Here is a 23,847-nt window from a genome sequence, read left to right on the forward strand (position 1 = left end):
GGTAAAGCAGCCTCTGCACACCAGGCAGAGGTAGAAATTGAATCAAAGTCTTTCCGATTCCAAAGTCACCGCTATTTACGTGAGGTGGGACTAGAAGCCGAAATCACGAGAAAATCGCTTACTACTGTGAGCAAGAGACAGGCGTCTGTCCGCAAGGACTGTGATCTACATCTTTATGGCGCACATCTGGCCTTAACAACCACCCCCATCAGTGTTTGTTGGAATAAATGATAAGCTGTCACATTCATTCTTTGGAATGTTCTTTTCTTTTTAAGATTTTATTTATTTGACAGAGAGAGACAGCGAGAGAGGGGACACAAGCAGGGGGAGTGGGAGAGGGAGAAGCAGGCCTCCTGCAGAGCAGGGAGCCCGATGCGGGGCTCGATCCCAGGACCCTGGGACCATGACCTGAGCCGAAGGCAGACGCTTAACGACTGAGCGACCCAGGTGCCCCTGGAATGTTCTTTTCTACAGAAAAGTTATTTAATGTGCATCCACAAATTCATTCTGAAACATTACAAATGTCCAGTTATATTTTTAAACATGTTTCTCGGCTATCCACATCTTTTTTCCCTCACTGTTGGGAATGTAAACTCCACGCAGATTTTCATTACAGCAGTTGGACCTGATCCAGATTCAGTGTGTTTTTCGAGCACTTCCAAAACAAAGGACGACTACATCTCACTAGAAACGACTGCATGTAGTTTCGCTTTAAGCCTGGAAGAGGGCTTAGTAAATATCCGAAAGATAAACACTAGAGGGCAGTCTAACTTACCGAGATAAAAGCGATTTTGGTGGCAGGAGTTTCGAGCCTCGGTGCTTGCCGTCGCCCATCCTGCGGCGGAGCCTACCGCGCCTGCGCGTTGACTTCCGGAAGGCGGTACTTCAGGCAGCGGGACAGCGCGGCAGCGTCTCTTCAAAGCGGAGCGGGGAGTTTTTGCTACCGTTGTCGCCGCCATGAGTCGTAGTTATAATGATGAGCTGCAGTTCTTGGAAAAGATCAGTAAAAACTGCTGGAGAATCAAGAAGGGCTTCGTGCCCAACATGCAGGTGAGGCGGGGAAGCGGGAGCCGGTGGCGGGGCCTTCCCCGGGGGCCCGCGGCACCTCCCTGCCCACCGGGCCCGGCCTTCCCGCTCGCCCTCCCGACCCCTGGCCGGGCGCGGGGACCGTCCCGCCCCCACCTTCCGGCCGGCCCCACCTCCCGGCGCAAAAGGTCCGCGAAGCGGAACGTTCCTGGGGAAGCCAAGTGAACGCGAAATTCGCGCTTGCAAAAGCGCTTTCGCGTGGGAGTCCCAAACGCCGTAAGACGTTTCGTTCCCGAGCTTTGGAGACGTTGGTGGTTTTTCACATGGTGGCACAGCCAGTCAGTCCAAGGTGGGGTTGCTGGGACGGGAACCCCCTTCCTGAGTCATGCCGGCCATCTGGGTGACGTTTACGGACCTGTGTTTGCTGAAGCCAGTTATTAGCGTTCACTGTTCAATAAAACGTGTGTGCCTCTCGCGGCTGTGTAGAAGGTTCGCAGGGCAGGGTGGCTTGTTTTTAATACTCACTTCGCCGGGGGTGGGTTGGTGACACAGTTCCCTCCAGCCGCCTAGTAGGAAGCTCAGCCAGGACTTGATACCCATTTTACTTCTCTTTCCTCTGACAGAATGATGTATTCCCGGTGGAGACTTGGAACCCAGTACCAGGGAGTGCGAAAGCCTGGGCTCGCTATCTCCCTCGGGCTTCATTGCCATTTGTGCCTGTTATTTTCCATTAAAGTGAAGAAAACAGTCATTTGTAAGGTTTTGGGGACATATGTTAAGTAGCTTTTGACCTCCCTTAAGGTGCCCTGTAAGTGTACTGGAGGCTTGTGAGTCTGTGTCTTGGTAAGAGTTCCTGACAGCCACTCCACTCCTTTTACTCAGTATCAGAACTTACCGAGTGTCCCCCATGAGCAAAGCTAGACACCGAGAGGAGGAAAGGGCCAGGGTCCTAAGATTCCATTTTGCTGTTTTCCGTTTAGCCAGTTTCTGTTTATGGAATCCGGTTCCCTGAATGAAGGAGTAGGCAGGCAATAACCACGACATGATGGTCATGGTAACACACTGTCAGTGTCTGGGAGTGGTTCTAGCTGCACTTTTGGCACACACTGCTGCTAATTCTGCCTACGAGCAAGTCTCATCTTGCGACGGGCAGTTACCGTTTGACTCTTTGTACGGCGCTTTACTGTCATTTCTCCCCTAAGAATGGAGGGTTGAAATCTCGATATACTGCTCTTAAAAAGTTGCTGACCTTTATGCGAAGCTTGAACTGAATTCCCATTCTTGAGAGATGAGTGAATTTCACAATAATTACCGAATCTGTCCTCCTTAATCTTTGTTCCTCCCTTAAGACCCACATGCTGCACTAAAAATTCCTCTTCCCTAAAAGACTCCCCTTCCAGTTTTATGTCATTTTTGTGTCTCCTTTATATCTCCTGAATGTCTTGCAGCTCCAGTGATGTCTCTGGTCTTTGAAGAGCTGGTTAAAACCGTGAACACCTCTCAAGCCTCCTCCAGCTCCCTGGGCTACTGAGCCACTTCATCAGTTTCTTCCATACCACTCTCCTGTCATAGTGCTTGCCTCATTACCCTCTTAATTTTCTAGTCTGGGCTGCATCCTGGGTTGGAAATTTCCTCAAAAACAGGATCTTAGGGACACCTGGGTGGCTCAGTTAAGCGTCTGCCTTCAGCTCAGGTCATGATCTCAGGGTCCTGGGGTCAAGTCCCACATCGGGCTCCTTGCTCAGTGGGGAGCCTGCTTGTCCCTCTGCCTGCCCCTCTCTCTCTGACAAATGGATGAAATCTTTAAAAAAAAAAAAACAGGATCTTATATATTCTTTGTATCTCCCCTATTGCCCACTACAGTGCCTAAAGCATAATAAGTCCTCAGTAAATGTTTGGTGAATTAATAAAATGTGGCCCTTAGAAAATTGTACTGGAAAAAAAAAAAGAAAATTGTACTGGAGACATTTTCCGTTTTCAACTGGTGTTATTCAAGCAGAAGTCCTCTTTCTTACAAAAGAAAGAAATTTGTCCAGGTGATTAGTGTTAAGTCTCTGCTTCTTCAGTGGGCAGCTTCTTCATTATCTTTGATATCTGATAAAAGTGTTCTGGCCTTTGGTGCTACATAATTACGTCCTCCATTGCCTTTTGTATTTTTTGGTCAGGCTCCTTTATCCTCTTAAATTGTGTAGATTCTAGAACTAAGCACACAGCTGTGTAGCTCCATGTTAAATTTTTTTTACTCTTTACCTAAGTATTGATTTACAAATCAGCATAGGACAAAATAAAGTGTAATGTGCTGTTGTCTTAGGCACAGAAAAAATACACTAAGGTCAGATGACTGCATTTTTATGTTTAGAATTTTACCCTTTTGATTCATTCATTTATCAAGACCCACTGGTTTTTAGAAGCACAAGAGTAGTAGGACTTTTGGCCTTGGTGAGAGCATAGTTGGAAGTCTTTCCTTTCTTTCTCTCTTTCTTTCTTTCTTTTTTGTTTTTTTTAAAGGTTTTATTTATTTGAGAGAGAGAGAGCATGAGTGTGGTGAGGGGCTCCATCCTTGGGACTCCAGGATCATGACCTGAGCTGAAGGCAGATGCCTAACCAACTGAGCCACCCAGGCGCCCCAAGACTTCTTTATCACACATGCAGAAAATTCCTGTTGAATTCTTAAGTGTTTCTTTAAGAGTAGGAGAATAAACAATTTGAGAACATTGCAAAATACATTTTTAATACATATTTAAAGATAGGAGCATCTGGTAGTCTTTGTTAGGAAGTTTTGTGCTTGCTTAAGGTAATGAGAAAGTGTTTTATAAGGAGTAAAGTAAAATAAATATTACATATAGTACGTGCGTTCTGTCCAGTGCCTATATATCATAGGCATGTGCTCATAGTTTTTCCTTTTTGTTCGTACCAGGTTGAAGGAGTTTTCTACGTGAATGATGCTCTGGAAAAATTAATGTTTGAGGAACTAAGGAATGCCTGTCGGGGTGGTGGTAAGTACATTAGAGTTTTACATGTGGCCATATAAATAGTATCTTCCCTGTGGCATGATAATGCTAACTCAATTGTAATTTAAAAATTCAAAAGTATTGTCAGGTAATAAGACTTAAATGAGACCAAAAACCTGTTACTTATTTGTGATCACATTGTTAGCCACCTTGCTTTGTAGAAACTGTTTGGAGCTGGGTAGACCTGGTTGATTTTGAAGCTAACCTCGAACAGTAATAACGAGCTACCATTTATTGTGCACTTACTATGTGCCAGGCACTTTGCTAGGTACATTACGTAGATTATCTCATGTAATTCTTAAGAGTAATTTTAAGAGGAAAATGTTATGTCCATTTTACAGACGTGTAATGTAAGGCAAGGCTCAGTGATGTTAAGTAGTTTTATTTATTTTTTATTAACTTATAATGTATTATTTATTTCAGGGGTACAGGTCTGTGATTCATCAGTCTTACACAATTCACAGCGCTCACCGTAGCACATACCCTCCCCAATGTCTATCACCCAGCCACCCCATCCCTCCCACCCCCCTCCATTCCAGCAACCCTAAGTTTGTTTCCTGACATTGAGTCTCTTATGGTTTGTCTCCCTCTCTGGTTTTGTCTTGTTTCATTTTTCCCTCCCTTCCCCTATGATCCTCTGTCTTGTTTCTCAAATTCCTCGCATCACTGAGATCATATGATACTTTCCTTTCTCTGATTGACTTATTTTGCTTAGCATAATACCCCCTAGTTCCATTTACGTCTTTGCAAATGGCAAGCTTTCGTTTTTTTGATGGCTGCATGCTATTCCATGGTGTATATATACTACATCTTCTTTATCCATTCATCTGTTGATGGACATCTAGGCTCTTTCCATAGTTTGGCTATTGTGGACACTGCTGCTATAAACATTGGGGTGCACGTACCTCTTCGGATCCCTATATTTGTATCTTTGGGGTAAATACCCAGTAGTGCAATTGATGGGTCGTAGGGTAGCTCTATTTTCAACTTTTTGAGGAACCTCCATACTGTTTTCCAGAGTGGCTGCACCAGCTTGCATTCCCACCAACAGTGTAGGAGGGTTCCCCTTTCTCCACATCCTTGCCAACATCTGTTGTTTCCTGACTTGTTAATTTTAGCCATTCTGACTGGTGTGAGGTGGTATCTCATTAAGGTTTTGATTTGTATTTCCCTGATGCCGAGTGATGTTGAGCACTTTTTCATATGTCGGCCATTTGGATGTCTTTGCAGAAATGTCTGTTCATGTCTTCCACCCATTTCTTGATTGGATTGGTTGTTCTTTGGGTGTTGAGTTTGATGAGTTCTTTATAGATTTTGGATACTAGCCCCTTGTCTGATATGTCATTTACAAATATTTTCTCCCATTCTGTCGGGTTATCTTTTGGTTTTGTTGACTGTTTCCTTTGCTGCACAAAAGCTTTTTGTCTTGATGAAGTCCCAATAGTTCATTTTTGCCCTTGCTTCCCTTGCCTTTGGCGATGTTTCTAGGAAGTTGCTTCGGCTGAGGTCAAAGAGGTTGCTGCCTGTGTTCTCCTCAAGGGTTTTGACGGATTCCTGTCTCACATTTAGGTCTTTCATCCATTTTGAGTCTATTTTTGTGTGTGGTGTAAGGAAATGGTCCAGTTTCATTCTTCTGCATGTGGCTGCCCAATGTTCCCAACACCATTTGCTGAAGAGACTTTTTTTTTTCCATTGGACATTCTTTCCTGCTTTGTCAAAGATGAGTTGACCATAGAGTTGAGGGTCCATTTCTGGGCTCTCTATTCTGTTCCATTGATCTATGTGTCTGTTTTTGTGCCAGTACCATACTGTCTTGATGATGACAGCTTTGTAATAGAGCTGGAAGTCCGGAATTGTGATGCCGCCAGCTTTGCTTTTCTTTTTCAACATTCCTCTGGCTATTCGGGGTCTTTTCTGCTTCCATACAAATTTTAGGATTATTTGTTCCATTTCTTTGAAAAACATTGATGGTATTTTGATAGAGATTGCATTAAATGTGTAGATTGCTCTAGGTAGCATAGACATTTTCACGATATTTGTTCTTCCAGTCTATGAGCATGGAACGCTTTTCCATTTCTTTGTGTCTTCTTCAATTTCTTTCCTGAGTATTCTATAGTTTTCTGAATACAGATTCTTTTCCTCTTTGGTTAGATTTATTCCTAAGTATCTTATGGTTTTGGGTGCAGTTGTAAATGGGATCAACTCCTTATTTTCTCTTTCTTTTGTCTTGTTGTTGGTGTATAGGAATGTAACTGATCTCTATGCGTTGATATTATATTCTGACACTTTACTGAATTCCTGTATAAGTTCTAGCAGTTTTGGGGTGGAGTCATTTGGGTTTTCCACATAAAGTATCATATCATCTGCAGAGTGAGAGTTTGAGTTCTTCTTTGCGGATTCGGGTGCCTTTTATTTCTTTTTGTTGTCTGATTGCTGAAGCTAGGACTTGTAGTGCTCTGTTGAATAGCAGTGGTGATAGTGGACATCCCTGCCGTGTTCCTGACCTTAGGGGGAAAGCTCTCAGTTTTTCCCCATTGAGAGTGATATTCACTGTGGGTTTTTCATAGATGGCTTTTATGATACTGAGGTATGTAGCCTCTTTCCCTATACTCTGAAGAGTTTTAATCAAGAAAGGATGCTTTACTTCGTCAAGTGCTTTTTCTGCATCTATTGAGAGGATCATACGGTTCTTGTTCTTTCTTTTATTAATGTATCACATTGATTGATTTGTGGATGTTGAACCAACCTTGCGGCCCAGGAATAAATCCTGCTTGGTCGTGGTGAATAATCCTTTTAATGTACTGTTGGATCCTATTGGCTAGTATTTTGGCGAGAATTTTTGCATCCATGTTCACCAGGGATATTGGTCTGTAATTCTCCTTTTTGAGGGGGTCTTTGTCTGGTTTCGGGGTCAAGGTAGTGCTGGCCTCGTAAAATGAGTTTGGAAGTTTTCCTTTTTGGAACAGTTTCATAAGAATAGGTATTAATTCTGCTTTAAATGTTTGGTAGAATTCCCCTGGGAAGCCATCCAGCCCTGAGCTCTTGTTTGTTGGTAAGTCGTTTTAATTAGTCCAGTTGCATAACTTCTCAATGACAGAGGCGGAACTTAGATCTAAGAGTGTCTGATTCCAGAGTCTGCATTCTTAACGAGTACACTGATTAGCCTCACTGAACTTCAGCTAATCTCGTCTGTAAAGGGGAGTTGATTACACTTACCTTGCAGAACTGCACCAATGTTTAGGGATAAGTGTATAAAGCTCTAATATAATGCTCTAATGATTACAGTGGAACCTGGTTTTAACCCATTTATTTTTAGCTCCACAGTCTAAATCCCACCCCTGTCCCCACCAGGACATCCTGACTTGCCTAAAATGACACTGCGACCAAGTGATAGAGCAAAGCTAGAGCCCCATGTCCCCTGCCTTTCAGTCCAGTGTTGTCCCAGCTCTTCTGCATTGCCCTTCTTTGTCACTTAGAGTAAAACCAGTGTTGATTTTTTTCTTTTTGCGTAAATAATAAAACTATTGAAAGAATTTTTTTTTTTTTTTTTTTTTACATCGGCAACATAACGTTTATTAGTTGTTTCACATTTCTCAGTGCTGTGTTTGCAAGGAACCTTCCCGTGGTATGCACAGAACGCTGACAGCGTGTCTGTGATTACTCCGGTTGCCCTCGCTACCGTCCTGTGCGTCTGCTGCGGCCACCTTCTTCTTCTTCTTCTTTTAAGATTTTATTTATTTGACAGAGAGAGAGGGAACACAAGCAGGGGGAGTGGGAGAGGGAGAAGCAGGCTTCCCGCCGAGTTCCGATGCGGGGCTCGATCCCAAGACCCTGGGATCATGACCTGAGCCGAAGGCAGACGCTTAACGACTGAGCCACCCGGGTGCCCCCGTGCTGGCTGCCTTCTTGATGAAGCCCCCTTCCCACTTCACCCCAAACATCCTCTCCTGCTTTGTTGTTCTGGTGGTCCTGACCACTACCCCTTCATTTAACGCAAGCAAGAAACCTCTGAATGTACTTAATGCTAAAAATCATCTGCGTCCCCTTTTCTAATTCTGAATTTTTGTCTTCAGGTGTCGGTGGCTTCCTGCCAGCCATGAAACAAATTGGCAATGTGGCAGCCCTGCCTGGGATTGTTCATGTGAGTCCATGTTCAGAGTTTGAATCATTTATATTTTGTCTTAGTCTCAAAGTTTGCGAGTGGATGAATGGCCAGGCCTAACTGATAGCGGTGTCACTTAGATAGTGACCTTCAAACATCTACAAATAACCATGGAGCTTAAAGAAGTAATTGAGTCTAGATAGCATCTCAGTTTCTGGTTACTTTTTGCTAGAACCTGTAAGCATTTGAAAATCTTTGAAGTAGTTTTGTTCTCTTGTTTCTTTGTCACAGTACAGCATTATTCCTGGATCAGGATACCACCATTGAAAGTTTCACTCTGGTCCCATTCAAGGGGATGATTGGAGAAAGAATGGACAGAAGTGTAAGGGTTAGACCTGTGGGGAGGGAGAAAGTACAGTACAGTTGTTGTAGGCATGATTGGGAAAGGAGGATGGTGGCGATAACAGGTAGGCCTGGGTGGTGCAAGTGGGGCCCCTCCACAGTCTAACATTCAGGTTCCACCATCACAAGAAGGTATGAAATCCTTACAGCAGACATTTTTTGAGGTCTTTATACCATTTATTGTGCTGGCACTTGGGAGGAAAATGAACAGAAATGGACTGTGCATGTAAGGAACTCTTAGGTGTCTAGGTGTCTGCATTGACCTGCATTCTTCCTGGGTCAGGGCCCTTTCCTAGGCCCCAGATGTAGAAAGTGTACAGTATTCATACCAGCAAATGGATTACATTTGCCTATGATGGCTTAAACACTAAGGACCAGTATAAATCAGATATTTCCCTTCACTTAGCCTGATGGGACCACAATTTGTCCGTGTCTGAAGATTATCTTTAAAATGTAATTCTACTTCGGGTGTCTGGGTGGCTCAGTTGGTTGAGTATCCAACTCTTGATTTCGGCTCAGGTCATGATCTCAGGGTCACGGGATCAAGCCCTGCTTTGGGCTTCACACTCAGCGGAGAGTGCTTAAGATATTCTCCCTCCCTCTTCACCTCCTCACCCCGCTCTCTCTCTCTCTCTGAAATAATAAGTAAATTTTTCTTTTATAACAATAAATATTTAGAACATAATACTACCTTAAAGTTAGTATGTGGCCCTCCTATAGCATGTTATACTGAGGCGTTTCTGTTTCAGTTTTCTTAGTTAATGGTCAGACTTTATTAAAAAGGTTTTTTTTCCTGCTATTTTTAACTTTATGATTAGAAGTTTTTATACTTAATTTTCACCAATAGAGAAGGTTTCACAAAAACAGAATCTTGATTTGGGGAAGGCTTCGGCCCACAGCCCACGTGAGAATTAATATGGTCTTGTCAGGTTGAGAAAGCTGTATTTCATTTTCTAATTCTCTTTCAGCGATCTATTGGGCTTCCTGATGTCCATTCAGGTTATGGGTTTGCTATTGGGAATATGGCAGCCTTTGATATGAGTGACCCCGAAGCAGTGGTATCCCCAGGTAAGGTCACTGTGCACATCTGCCGTCAGGTGTGAAGCAGTCCTTCTGAAATAGAGGATGGACATCTCTCAGTCTCATGTCTATCATTCCTTGTCCCCTACTTTACTGAGAGGATTAATTTTGGACACTCGGAGGCTATTAAAATATCAAGTAAAGTGTACATTTATGGAAAATTATTTGGGCTCCTACTATATGCCAGGCAGTTTTTAGACATTGGCTACAAAACAAACTGAAATGCTTCGCTGGCAAATTATGTGTCTTCTTTGTGTCCCAGTTAATTCTCGGGCAAATTGGAGCTAGTAATGTTAACTCCACGTAGCATTACTATGAGGAGTAAATGAGCTAAGCTGTGAAAAGTACTTAGCACAGTACGAGGCACTTAGGAAGTACTGGGTAAGTGATTGCTCTCATTATCATCATTACGATTAATTTCTAGTTGTATATATCTTTTTTTAATCTTTAGTCTAGATGATACTCATTGTTTATTACCGCCTTCCTGGCCCACAAAGTACCTGTAGTATGTACATTACTTTAAGTGTTTTGATGTCATCAGACTACCTACTTTGTAGGCTACTTTTAAAAAGTTATCTTTAAAAGAAGAGCTGTCTGGGGCACCTGGGTGGCTCAGTTGGTTAAGCGACTGCCTTCGGCTCAGGTCATGATCCTGGAGTCCCGGGATCAAGTCCCACATCGGGCTCCCTGCTCAGCAGGGAGTCTGCTTCTCCCTCTGGCCCTCTTCCCTCTCGTGCTCTCTGTCTCTCATTCTCTCTCTCTCAAATAAATAAATAAAATCTTTAAAAAATAAATAAATAAATAAAAGAAGAGCTGTCTTTCAAACCCTATATTAATGGTGAGAAACCACAGGTAACATTGCCCAACTACCTGGTTTTGCTAATCTGTGACTGACTTCTCTATTTTGCAGGTGGTGTTGGATTTGACATCAACTGCGGTGTGCGCTTGCTAAGAACCAATTTAGACGAAAGCGATGTCCAGCCTGTGAAGGAGCAGCTTGCCCAAGCTATGTTTGACCACATTCCTGTTGGGGTGGGATCAAAAGGTGTCATCCCCATGAGTGCCAAGTAAGAGGACAAGATTCCAATAAACAGATTGGGAAAGAAAATAACCACGTGACCCTCATATTCATAACCAATGTAGGATGCTTAGGGGATGGGGATTGTTCAGTCACCTTTCAGGAAGTGGTAATGAATTGTTCTTTTACACATGAGGTGCCCCCTGCGCCATTGATTAGAGAGATTAGTCAAGTGATGTTCATTAGAACAGCCTTTGACACACAGAATTTATAATAGAGAAATACCCCTGAGAGTTACTGAGCACTTCCTACATGGAAGGCGCTGTGCTATAGTATACGTCTATCATGTCATTTTATTTAGATAATAACCCTAATGTTATTCCCAATTGACAAAGGAAAGTGAGGTTTAAAGAGGTAGTAAGCTAGTAAGTAAAGTCAGGATTCAAACCAGAGATCCTTTGGTTTCAGAGGCTGTATTCTGAACCGCCTTTTTTCAGTGAGCCTCTATTTAGCCATGACCTTCCTTTTTGAATGATGGCACTGAATGTTGTATATTTAGCGAGGATGTTAAATATTTCAGCAGTAGAGAATGAGATTGAAAGCCACAGCACAACTGCCTTTTCGATGGCCAGTGACGGTACCGTCATGGCTCTTGCAAAGCTGTGCGTCTTAAACTTTGCGGAACGTGTGCTTAACTAGAATGTTTCTTTGGCATCTTCTGTTTTATCTTTAAAATTATGTGACTTTGGCATTCTAATTACATACACGTACATACGTTAATACCAGTATGTTTCTGGCTGTTAACAGTTCTGCAGCTCCCCTCCAGCCAAAAACCAAAAACAAAAAACTTGGAGTAAACTGATAAATTGGAGGATCTGCGATTTATGTGGTCCCTGACATGCAGCCCTGGTTTGAAAAGCATACCTAGGACAATATGAATTCTAAGATCTTCATAAATATTTTAAATAGAAATCTTGTCCTATATCATAAATAATGTTTGAAATGGGCTATAGTGGGGAGATGACCTAGATCATTTAACCTTCCAGATAGTGTGTTGGGAGGGCTGGACCTTAGATGAAGATCAAGGCTGTTTCCTTCTAGGGATTTAATGTATGTGCCCCTTCAAAATGCATGTGCACTGAAGCCATGTAGTATTTCTGCAGAGATACCTTAAAATTTATCCTGTGCCACCTGAAGGCATTTACATAGGTTTATTATTTGGCTGTAATTGTTCATAAATTATTAATGAAGGTGGGTAGCTGTGGTAAAGTTAGTGGTAGATGGTGATATCTGATGGCAGTTATAAATTTTCTTTGCCTTTCAGAGAGGCAAATCTAAAGCAAAGAAGATTTGAAGAGTACAAGGGACTGAATAAATGTCTGAAGAACTATAGTTATCTCTCACATGGTCCTTACTGTTTTATATCGCAATTATTTATGTAGCTGCTTTCCTCAAAAAGCCTGGAGCTGCTGAGAGCACAAACTGTGCATCTAGCACAGCGCCTGGTACACAGGCGAGAGTAAATGGACCGTTTCCTTCTGCCCTTTTGAGGTGTGGTCATCTTAGCTTTTGCTCTGCCTTGGCTGTGAAATGACCAGACCTTATTATTCCCTCAGAGACTTGGAGGAGGCCTTGGAGATGGGTGTGGACTGGTCCCTGAGGGAAGGCTATGCCTGGGCTGAGGACAAGGAGCACTGTGAGGAGTACGGAAGGATGTTGCAGGCTGACCCCAACAAGGTCTCCGCAAGGGCTAAGAAAAGAGGTCTTCCTCAGGTAACACGTGGGAGGGGCAACGTTCTTGGGGCCGGGGGGTGGGGGGGGGGGGTCGTGTGTTTCTATTGAGGGGGAAATGTCTTCTGTGTAGCAAACATATCCCCAGGTTTTTCACAGTATATCAAAAAGAACACAAATTTGTTTATGCTTCGTTCTTACTCTTAAAAAACTGTTAGGAACTTGCAGATGTTCATAAAACAAAACAAAATGTGCTGAATTAGAAATGGATGGGAGAAAAGTGAGATATGATTATAAGGCTTAAAAATGTATGCCCAAATTACGTACATACATACTTTGACAGTCCACAGATGTGGCTGAGTTTTATGGAGTCCAAGATGAGAAGACATACCTTGTCAGTTCATGGCATCCATGAGATAAGAATATACCACATGTTTGAAATCTACAGCTAATGGCAATGGCTTTGCCATTAATTCTCTGTGACTGTGGGCAAGTCTCTTTTGCCTGAGTCTGGTTTTCTTTTCTTTTCTTTTCTTTTAAGATTTTATTTGTCAGAGTGCAAGAGCACAAGTAGGGGGAGAGGCAGAGGGAGAGTGTGTTGGGAGGGCTGGACCACTGAGCAAGGAGCCCGATGCAGGACTCAGTCCCACGACCCTGGGATCATGACCTGAGTCGAAGGCAGATGCTTAACCGACTTGAGCCACCCAGGTGTACCTCTGAGTCTGGTTTTCTTACCTGAAAACTAGTTAAACTTGTTAAATCTAGGCAGCCTCTAAAGACTCTTCCAGCACTTCTGTGCCGTGGTCCCTAAATCATCTCTTAACTCCAGTTACAGGATACATTCTTTCAGTGGTGGATAATGGTAGTTGTCACTAAACTCATAGATGTTTTAAAAATCATTCGAACTTAGACCTTGTGTAAGAGTCTGCATTCACCAGAGTTCATCCCAAAATTTGACCCTTCTGTCCACAACGTTTAAAATGTTCTATGGGGGGGCGCCGGGGTGGCTCAGTTGGTTAAGTGACTGCCTTCGGCTCAGGTCATGATCCTGGAGTCCCGGGATCGAGTCCCGCATCGGGCTCCCTGCTCAGCAGGGAGTCTGCTTCTCCCTCTCCCGCTTCCCCCTCTTGTGCTCTCTCTCTCTCACTCTCTCTCAAATAAATAAATAAAAAAAATCTTTAAAAAAAAAAATTAAAATGTTCTATGGGCCATTTAATGGTCTGAGTTTTGGTTTATGAAGTTTTTAATACATATTTGTATATACCTCAAGCAAGTAATGATACAGTAAACTTCAAGAGCTACTCTACCATATTTTTTTATTGTGTATTGCTTTAAATGCATGAAGCATTTCTGAGGCTGAGAAATTTCTTTGTTATATAAAACACTGTGATTATTTATCTACCAGTTGATTTTACCAATTTGCTTTTTAAATGATTTTTTTTTTTAAAGCAGAATAGAAGCCTGGCGCCTGGGTGACTCAGTCAGTTGAGTGTCTGACTCTTGGTTTCCACTCAGGTCAAGATCTCATGGGTTTGTGAGATCAAGCCCCGTGTCAGGCTCCCCGCTCAGTGGGGAGTCTACTTGAAGACTGTCCCTCTGCACCTCCCCCGACTTGTGCATGCACACTGCCGCACTCTCTCTCTCAAATCAATAAATCTTTAAAAGCGAAATAGAAGGTGTTTTATCAGACATTCTTACTTTTGCAGTTGGGGACCCTGGGAGCAGGCAACCACTATGCAGAAATCCAGGTTGTGGATGAGATTTTCAATGAGTACGCAGCTAAGAAAATGGGCATCGACCATAAGGGACAGGTGTGTGTGATGATCCACAGTGGAAGCAGAGGCTTGGGCCACCAAGTAGCCACAGGTATATTCTGGATCTAATTTTTGACTCAGTGCTCAAACACGCATTTATAGGGAACCAAATAGCGATTTCAGAGAGAAAGCTCGAACTATATTGCATAGGTTTTTACTATTTCACATGGTATTGTCATAGGAGATTAAATAGTTTGCATTATACTATTCCATTTATACATTTATGATGTATGCAGATGTGTTTTACGTACCTATAATGCAAGATTAAGTGTTATAGTGGATTCGGTGATGAAATTGGCAAGGACCTGCCCTCAAATTGTCTCAAGAAAGAGATGTCACGTTCTTTAAAATGAAAAGGTAGTACTTGATAAAATACCAAAGAACAGTCTATATAAAGCGTTTAAAAAAAAAAAGATACTGGAGGTGGCGTGGTGAACACATACTGTTTGCAGTTTGAACAATCATGCACAAAGGACATTCATGACCGAAAGACAGCATGAACAAAAGCAGAAGGCAGGGGAACAGCAGCAAGGTCACTTTGGATGATTGATAGGACGTGTGAAAGGATTTATGAATTTATGAGAAGGTATATAAACACATGGAAATTTTTATAAACCCTAAGTTGTATATTATAATAGTTCATCCTTGTGTGTACATTTCATCCTATGGGAATTTAATAATTTGGGCCAGCTTGACCCATTAGAATATTTAATCTAGCAAATGTATGGAGCACTGACTAGTAATTCTGACTGAGTACTTCTCTGCACTTTGCCATGGATTTGATTTTCCTGCTCTTCTAGCAACTTGTCTCCAAGTCTTTTCTGTTAAGTCACTAAAAGATTATTTTTTAAAACCATGACAGTAATAAAATGTACTTTACTATTTCTATTCATTCATTTTCATGCCAGGAAAGGGGAGACTAAGACCATGTTGTTGCTATTTGTGTTCACCTCATTCCCTGTCCAAGTTCCTATAGGGAAGGTGTTAGCTTTGTAACCCACATACTTTGTGTCACACAGCGCTGACAGAAGATCCTCAATAACCATGTCTTGACCAAGCGAATAGATGAACTTAGAAACACGTCAAAGGAAAAGTTGTATTTTATTTGCTTTTTAAAAAATGGGTTTGAATGTAGCCTACTTTTCTGCAATAAAGCTGAATTATAAAGGTAAAAGCGGCCGATTTAGACTTCTTCTCTCTGGTCCAGATGCACTGGTAGCTATGGAAAAAGCCATGAAGAGAGACAAGATTATAGTCAACGACCGGCAGTTGGCTTGTGCTCGGATCGCTTCCCCAGAGGGTCAGGACTACCTAAAGGGGATGGCAGCTGCTGGGAACTATGCCTGGGTCAACCGCTCCTCCATGACCTTCTTAACCCGTCAGGTACAGTTGAAGTTGCTCTTCTGTTACTCATGATAAGGTTTAAAAAAGAGCCTATAGAATCCGGTTTTCGAAATCTATGTAATAAATCCTGGAAATATTGGCAAGGTGTCCAGGCTCTTGATGTCTCCTTAAATCAAATCAGCAGAGTATCAGGTGTGGGGAATGAGAAAAGAAGAGAAACCAAAATTGTTCCTAGAATTTGCCCTGAGCAGCAGATAGGATAGAAGTGCATTCACGAAGATTAGAAGGCTGAGGAAGAAGCTGTTCTGAATAGTGGAATTAAGAGTAGCCCAGCAGCTTTTCAACCAGAGTTGGAATTTATGGAGTGAAATTTGCAATGTGGTGTAAAGGATGGTTTTTGTCTTTTATGTGAAGATTAATAATACTGCTGTATTTGAGCTCTTAAATCCCTCACTCCCTATAGGAACAGAGCAGCTGAAACCAGAGGAGTTCTGAAGAGCTGGTTCTGGCCGCTTTTAACATAGGCTTTTCCTTTTAGGCCTTCGCCAAGGTCTTCAACACAACCCCTGATGACTTGGACCTGCATGTGATCTATGACGTTTCTCACAATATTGCCAAAGTAGAGCAGCACGTGGTGGACGGAAAGGAACGGACACTGTTGGTTCACAGGAAGGGATCCACCCGAGCTTTCCCCCCTCACCATCCCCTCATTGCTGTTGATTACCAAGTATGTACTAAGCCATTTGTGGTTTCAGGCCATGGGGGCATGATTTAGGTCGTTCTAAACATGGGTGAATTTAAACAGAGAGGCAGTGGTTGTGTAAAGAAAGTCTGTCCTCCCTGAGAACAGTGATTTCCAGTCTTCTCTGAAGCAATGACTCCCCCCTCATCTGTGCCTGCAGTGGGAAGTCTAAAACGTCCTGCATGGAGACTCTTTTACTCCATATAGGTGATCTCTTCAAGGCCTTTGAATGATTGGAAGGCAAGATTAAGATTAAACTCAGTCTGTTCATCTCTCCTCTCCTCTTGGTATCTGGTTGTGGTAGAGGTAGAAGGGCCCTTAGCAGAACCTGGAGAGGTCAAGCGCCTTGCCCGGGATGGTTCTTCCTAATGACGCTTCGCCAGACATTTGAATTTGGCTTCACTCCTGCATTGTCTGTTTTCTGCTGCCTTCCTGGTCCTCACATTTTTCCCTCCCAGTTATCCAAGAATTAAAATATGTCCTAGTAAGTTTTGAAAGCAGTGTATTTGGAGGCCCAGGTTTCTCCCACAGTCCTGCACTACAAGAGGAAGTATAAATCTCAGGCATAAAAAGCTCATTTAAAGCTTTTCTAAATTGTAATATGTTGGATTGGTGTTTGCATCCTCAGCTCACTGGACAACCCGTGCTCATTGGCGGCACTATGGGTACCTGTAGTTACGTTCTTACTGGCACTGAACAGGGCATGACTGAGACCTTTGGAACAACTTGTCATGGAGCGGTAAGGAAAACAGAAACTTAGAAATGGTCTCTTCAGTTTGCCATTTTGCGTTTTGACAGGTTAATGTATTTGAGCATTAACAGAGTTGAAGTTTGGATCCATCTTGTTTCCTACCTGAATTTCTTCCCATAATATATGCTGTCTAGTGAACCAACTAAGGTCACTTAGTAATCTCTACCTTAGTGGAGTCATTGTAGAGTGAGGGACTGTTTCCCACCTCTGCAAGTCCACAAAATCCAGACTGGGAAATTCCCACATTGGCATAACAGATAGAACTTTAACTGATGCAAGTTCACATCACAGCTTATCTCAGCCATTCACAGACCTAGTCATTTGCGGAATTTGCTCCTTTCTAGGTAGGTCCACTCAAGATTTGGGGGATTTGCACCTCAGAGCCCAGGCGTAGACAGCACACCTATTTCACCATATCGCCTCTTATCTTCTAAGCCAGGGGTTGGCAGACTTTTTCTGTAAAGCACCAGACAGTAGATATTTTAGGCTTTGGGGCCATATGGTCTCTGTAGTACCTATTCCATTGTGCTATTGTAGTGAAAAAGCAGCCATAGACAATACATAAACCAATGGGAATTACTGTATGCCAATAAAACTTTATTTACAGAAACAGGTGGTGGGCCAGATTGGCCCACAAACCAGTTTGCCACGCCATGTTCTGAGCCATGAGAGTGCTTAGCTAGTGATGGAGTGGAAAATTGAAACTCTAGAGTATCTTCTTATAGGACAGACCCTCACAAATGTATTTGAGCCTTCCTTTTTCTCTGATCCCTTCTCATTTCCAGCTGCCTCCCAACTCCTCATTTTTAACCCAGTGATAACCAGCACAACATCGCATACCACACATTAGCAACACCTGGAGGCATTGTTTTTTTGTTTGTTTATTGTCACGGTAAGGGAGGGGAGTTTTGTTCCTGGCATCTAGTAGAGGCCAAGGATGCTGCTGAACATTCTATGTGACATAGAATTATCCAGCCCAAAATGTGAGTAGTGCTAAGGTTGAAAAACTGTTTTAAATCAAAAGGCACAAGGTTTTTGTGATGACAGACCTACTGTTTGTGATTAAAATCAATTTATATTGAATTGATAATTAATTACAAATACAAAACTAAATCTTTCAATACTGAATGTTCTATATAGGTGGAAATTTGTTTTCTGGAAGGGTATGATGCGATTTGTAACAAAAGACTAAGGTTGATAAAACAGAAAAAGATTATTTTCTAACTCTAAAGAAGTCAGGGAAAAGGCATATAATCCCAAAAGTTTAAATAATTATTGGAGTTGAATGTAAATTTTAGCTCAGAATTTTTAAAGTTCATTCCTTTCCTAATCTAGGGCCGTGCATTGTCCCGAGCAAAATCTCGTCGTAATTTAGATTTTCAGGATGTCTTGGACAAACTGGCAGATATGGGAATCGCAATCCGCGTTGCCTCACCCAAATTGGTTATGGAAGAGGTAAGTGAAATTTCGATAAATGCTCCGCATAAAACTGTCTGTGATTTATGCCACTACACAGCATAACTTTCGGTATTGCTATCAGATAACTATGTTTGTTTTTAAATAACCTCAATTACAATTTATCATTGTCTTTTGTTTGGAGATTAATTACAAGGCAAGTCCACAAGAATGATTCTTACCTTTTTTTTTTAAGATTTTATTTATTTATTTGAGAGAGAGACAAAGATGGCGAACGGGGAGGAGAGGGAGAAGCAGGCTCCCTGCTGAGCAGATTCAGTCCCAGGACCCTGGGATCATGACCTGAGCTGATGGCAGATGCTTAAACGACTGAGCCACCCAGGTGCCCCATCCAGCTGTTTTTAATAATCAGACTGAAGGGGCTCCTGGGTGGCTCAGTTGGTTAAGTGTCTACGCCTTCAGCTCAGGTCATGATCCCGGAGTCCTGGGATCGAGTCCCGCATCGGGCTCCCAGCTCAGCGGGGAGCCTGCTTCTCCCTCTGACCCTCTCCCCTCTCATACTGTTTCTCTCTCTCTCTCTCAAATAAATAAAATCTTAAAAAAAAATCAGACTGAAATCCCAAGAGTAGACTTACTGAGTCACAGAGTACGACAAAGCCTTATTTCTTTTTTTTTTTAAGATTTTATTTATTTATTTGAGAGAGAGAGAGAATGAGAGACAGAGAGCACGAGAGGGAAGAGGGCAGAGGGGGAAGCAGACCCCCTGCTGAGCAGGGAGCCCAGTGTGGGACTCGATCCAGGGACTCCAGGATCATGACCTGAGCCGAAGGCAGTTGCTTAACCAACTGAGCCACCCAGGCGCCCCAAAGCCTTATTTCTTAATAACAATTTTTTCTTTGATTTTAAGAATAACACCTGTTTATGGGGTGGTGGCTCAGTTGGTTAAACGTCCGATTCTTGGTTTCAGCTCAGATCGTGATCTCAGGGTTGTGAGATAAAGCCGGGCTCCACTCTGGGCATGCAGCCTGCTTAAGATTCTCTCTTTCTCCCTCTCCCTCTGCCCCTCCTGAGCCCTTCCCTGTCTTAAAAAAAAAAAAAGAAAAGAAACACCTATTTCATTAAGAGATTTTGGAAAATGCAAAGAAGAAAACAAAACATCTAAAATTACACCAACTAGGGCGCCTGGGTGGCTCAGTTGGTTAAGCGACTGCCTTCGGCTCAGGTCATGATCCTGGAGTCCCTGGATCGAGTCCCGCATCGGGCTCCCTGCTCGGCAGGGAGTCTGCTTCTCCCTCTGACCCTCCTCCCTCTCATGCTCTCTGTCTCTCATTCTCTCTGTCTCAAATAAATAAAATAAAAAATCTTTAAAAAATAAAAAATAAAATAAAATAAAATTACACCAACCAGAGATAACCTTTATTGATACTTGGTATTTTCTTTATGTGTATGTTTTACGTATGATTTTTTCATTCACTCAGGAAATACTTATTAAACATCTATAGTTAGGTGCTATTCTAGGTAGTTGGGGTACTGCAGAGAACAAAACCAACAAATCCCTTTCTTGTGAAACTTAGCACAGAGTAAAAGATGTAGTGTTAGATGACAGACATTAAGTGCTACAAAGTAAGAATGGGACAGGGATAGGGAAAGATAGGAAGTGGGTGCGGTTTTAAATAGGGTGTAGTGGAGTGATACTTGAGTGAAGACCTGAAGGGAGTGAGAGAGTGGACTGTGTAGGTATCTAGGGGCAAGCTTTCCAGGCAGAGAGAACAGCCACGTGCAGAAACCCTAAGGCGAGATTATGCCTGGATGTTGGAGAAATAGCAAAAAGGCCACTATGATAAGAACAAGCAAGAGGGAGCTGAGGTCAGAGAGGTGGGAGCGCCAGATCGTGTGAGTCCTTGCCTTTCCTTTACAGAAGGACTTTTGCACTTACTCTGAGGGAGGGGATGGGAAGACATTGGAGAATTTTGAGCAGAAGAGTAACATGATCTGGCACACTGATGAGAAGAATCTGGAAGAGAAATTGATGCAGAAAAGAGGGGGGAATTATTGGAGTAGTGTCCTTGGATAGATGAGAGTGCATGGGGTTGGTCTTTGCTAGGAGCTCAGATAATGAATCCTTAATAAAAGGAGAGAAGGTAGGATGCAGGTAGTCGGGGAAGAGCTGGTGAGATTTTATGGAGATTCTGTTCTGGTGGTTTCTCTTTTTTCAGTGTAGTAGAAAGTGGTACCAGCAACTTAAGCGTGGGGACGCAGGAGAAGGTATGAAATAACCATTGAAGAGAAAGAGTGATCAGCCTGGTGAGATTTGGGGTGGGTGCCAGGACAGCAGCAAGGGCCTACTGGAGCTCAGTTTGGTGACTGGGTGTTTTTCAGCTACATTCAGCTGTACACGTGCAGGCGTGAAATAGAGGGTGAGTTAACTTTAACCAGGTCTGCAAGTGTGGTGCCGTGGAAGAGACGCAAGGTTGTTGAGGAATTGCAAAGAGATTGTACATCTCACGGGGTTCAAGGATCGTTGGACATGGAGCACAGGAGGGCATGAGCTGGAAACCTAGCTGTGGTCAGCAGCCTGACATGCTCCCAAGTGGAGATTAGGGAGGAGTTTAATTGCTGCTAATGACAAGTTGTGGGGTATGGCCCTGGCTGGGAGTGAATGATCAGGGTAAGCATTGAAGGAGCAAAAGTCAAGGAACTGGAAGCCAAGATACTGAAAGTGTCCTTATCCTAGATATTGAAACTATTTGGAATTATAGCAGAACAGAGTGACAGTGAGCCAGGAGCAAGAAATCTTCAAGTAATGCTACGGAGTGCTTCCGGGTCTAGCAGGTAACTGCAGCAAGAAGAGGGAATGAAAGATGACCGGAGACTCAAAAAGGGAAACGGGGATTACTTAGTGGGGAGGGAGTGCGAATGGTCTGGAAAGAACCAAGATGAGCAAGGCCACACCCGTCACCGTCCTGGGCCTAATGGCAGGACCCCACTTAGGAGGGAAAGTAGCTAGTACTTCAGAAAGTTGGAGGTGGAAGTTACATCCCTGAAGGAGATCTGTGTTTCCTCAAGAGCAGGAGGGTGAAGGGAGTGTTCAGATCGGGGGGACAGGGAGAGCATTCTGCACATGACTAACTGGAAGGAGTCCAGAGGCTGCAGTGCGAAAGTTAGAGATTGGAGGGGAATGAGCTAGCAAGGGGTGTGTACAGAGCCCTGTGGGAATCCACTGGGAGGCCTGAGCTGCTATGCTGCCATCACTGGGGAGAGGGGGTGTGTGATGAGACTAGTCTGAATGGCAGGACAGTGACTGAGGGGGAAGGGAGGGTCGAGGTCTTGCTGCAAACTCAGAAAGAACAGCGAGCGTGTCCGTGTATATACATATAAACATACACACGGTGTTAGTAATACAGGTGCATTGAATAACTTTCCCTTGTTGTGAAGGTAATAGCTGTTCATTCCAGAAATTTTGACAACTGTGGAAATAAAGTCAGAATGGCCAGTAACTACCAACCAAAGATAATGACCGCTAACAGGATGATTTGGTGCATTTCCTTTCTGTTGTGTGTTTTATTCAGTTAAACATTTACTGTTTTTCCTAGTTATACAAGTAATATACATTCTATGGGGAAATTATGAGACAGAGAGGAAAAATATAAAGGTGAAAGTTTATCTTATTAATCTCTTGCCAACATTGAGTTCAGTCATCATCTTTGTTTGATACACACACCAAAAAGAAAACTCAGTAGTATTTTAATGTGCATTTCTTTGATCCCACATGACGTTTAATGCTTTCAAGGATTACATTTTAAGTAGATTTTTACAGTTTTTAACTCCTTCCCTTCAGGCTCCCGAGTCCTATAAGAACGTGACGGATGTGGTGAACACCTGCCACGATGCTGGAATCAGCAAGAAGGCCATTAAACTGAGACCGATTGCCGTGATCAAAGGATAGAATGCTGACCGCAGTTGCCAAACGCCACTGCCCCTCATGGAACGAAGGTGGACGGAAACGCTCCTTAGACACCAGACTCGAGACCTGACCGGCTCAATGTGCACAGCTGTAACTGCCCGTCCCCGAGTGGCTGGCGGGCAGCTGCTGCTCTCGGCAGCCAGGGTCGTAACGTTACCTTCCGGGAGGAGTCCCACTGCCCTCGTTTGGAAAGGGATGTCTGTGCTTCCTCCCTGATTGTCCCACAGGTTTTAGGAAAATCTATTAGGGGGTGGGGATAGATCAAGATACTGCCTAACTCACTCATGGAAGCCTGTAGTCATCAGAATGAACTTCTTTACAGCAAGCCTGGTTTATAGTCTGAGAGGTGTCGTGAAGCGCGTTCTAGTAAATAAGGTTTTTAAATGTTTCCTTTCCCTCCTCCCTTTGTCTGTTTGTCCATTCATCCACCCATCCAGCCCCTTCCCCTGAAACCAGCAAAACCCTAAACACCACTCTCACTTGGAAAGTACCCACGGGGTCCTATCCGGATGTTAGATGAATGGATAATGGGACACGTTGAGGAGGGAACGTGTATGGAGGTATAGGAATAGGGGCTCAAAAGCAATTTTTCATAGACTTGCTACTTTGCTTATCCTAAATATGAGGCAGAGTTTTGCCTGCACATGGCATCTTTTGGGACCTGTCATTAACGAGGCCTGGTTTGGTAAACTTTGTGGATGAGGTCCTGCAGCAGCAGAAAACCCCCCACATGATACTGAGTGTCTTTATGTTTGTGATTGAATTATTATAAAAACATTACATGACCACAGCTGTGATGTTAACGGTTGTTCTGTTCGACAGGTTGACGGGTGCCATCCAGTCAGATTTTGTGTTCTCTACGGTGACACCTGAAGATGTTAAAGTGACAGGTTACTAAGGCCTTTGTTGAGTCCAAACAGCCAGTAAAACAGAAAAAAATCTAATAAAGTTGCAATATGTTGTTTTATTTTTTTTTTTTTAAGATTTTTTTTATTTATTTATTTGAAAGAGAGAATGAGATAGAGAGAGCATGAGAGGGGGGAGAGTCAGAAGGAGAAGCAGACTCCCCGCGGAGCAGGGAGCCCGATGTGGGACTCGATCCCGGGACTCCAGGATCATGACCGGAGCTGAAGGCAGTCGCTTAACCAACTGAGCCACCCAGGCACCCTATGTTGTTTTATCTTGTGCCTAGTAGTTTATATCTCAGGACCATTAGTATTTGTGCTTGATTCACTTTGGTTAGTGTTGCTATTGCCTGCTTTTCTCCCAGGTTGCTTTTAGTGACTCACTCTAAAATATTCTTTCCTAAAACCTCAACTTACAGTAAAAACCCTCCTTAGAGTACCTTCTAGATGCTGCCGTTTGGAAGGGCTGGAAAAGGTAGACTTCCTCTGAAAAATGGCCGATAGGAAACGGCATAGCGTGGCTCGACGTTGAGCACCCAGT

The 23,847-nt window shown here is 43.1% G+C and overlaps 1 protein-coding gene across 1 annotated transcript; it reads left to right on the plus strand.

Moving 5' to 3' along the window:
- The first annotated feature begins 861 nt into the window (after positions 1-861).
- On the plus strand, positions 862-23,349 carry RTCB (RNA 2',3'-cyclic phosphate and 5'-OH ligase). The gene is made up of 12 exons (XM_034987642.1): positions 862-1,050; positions 3,944-4,022; positions 8,111-8,178; positions 9,510-9,609; positions 10,532-10,688; positions 12,256-12,412; positions 14,077-14,236; positions 15,392-15,567; positions 16,067-16,255; positions 16,899-17,009; positions 18,357-18,476; positions 22,276-23,349. Exons 1-12 carry the CDS (start codon positions 958-960, stop codon positions 22,381-22,383), a joined length of 1,518 nt encoding a protein of 505 aa, XP_034843533.1. The 5' UTR covers positions 862-957; the 3' UTR covers positions 22,384-23,349.
- The last annotated feature ends 498 nt before the right edge of the window (positions 23,350-23,847 follow it).

This window comes from Mirounga leonina, unplaced genomic scaffold, assembly GCF_011800145.1.
Source record: "Mirounga leonina isolate KUSES-001 unplaced genomic scaffold, KU_Mleo_1.0 Mir_418, whole genome shotgun sequence".
NCBI lineage: Eukaryota > Metazoa > Chordata > Mammalia > Carnivora > Phocidae > Mirounga > Mirounga leonina.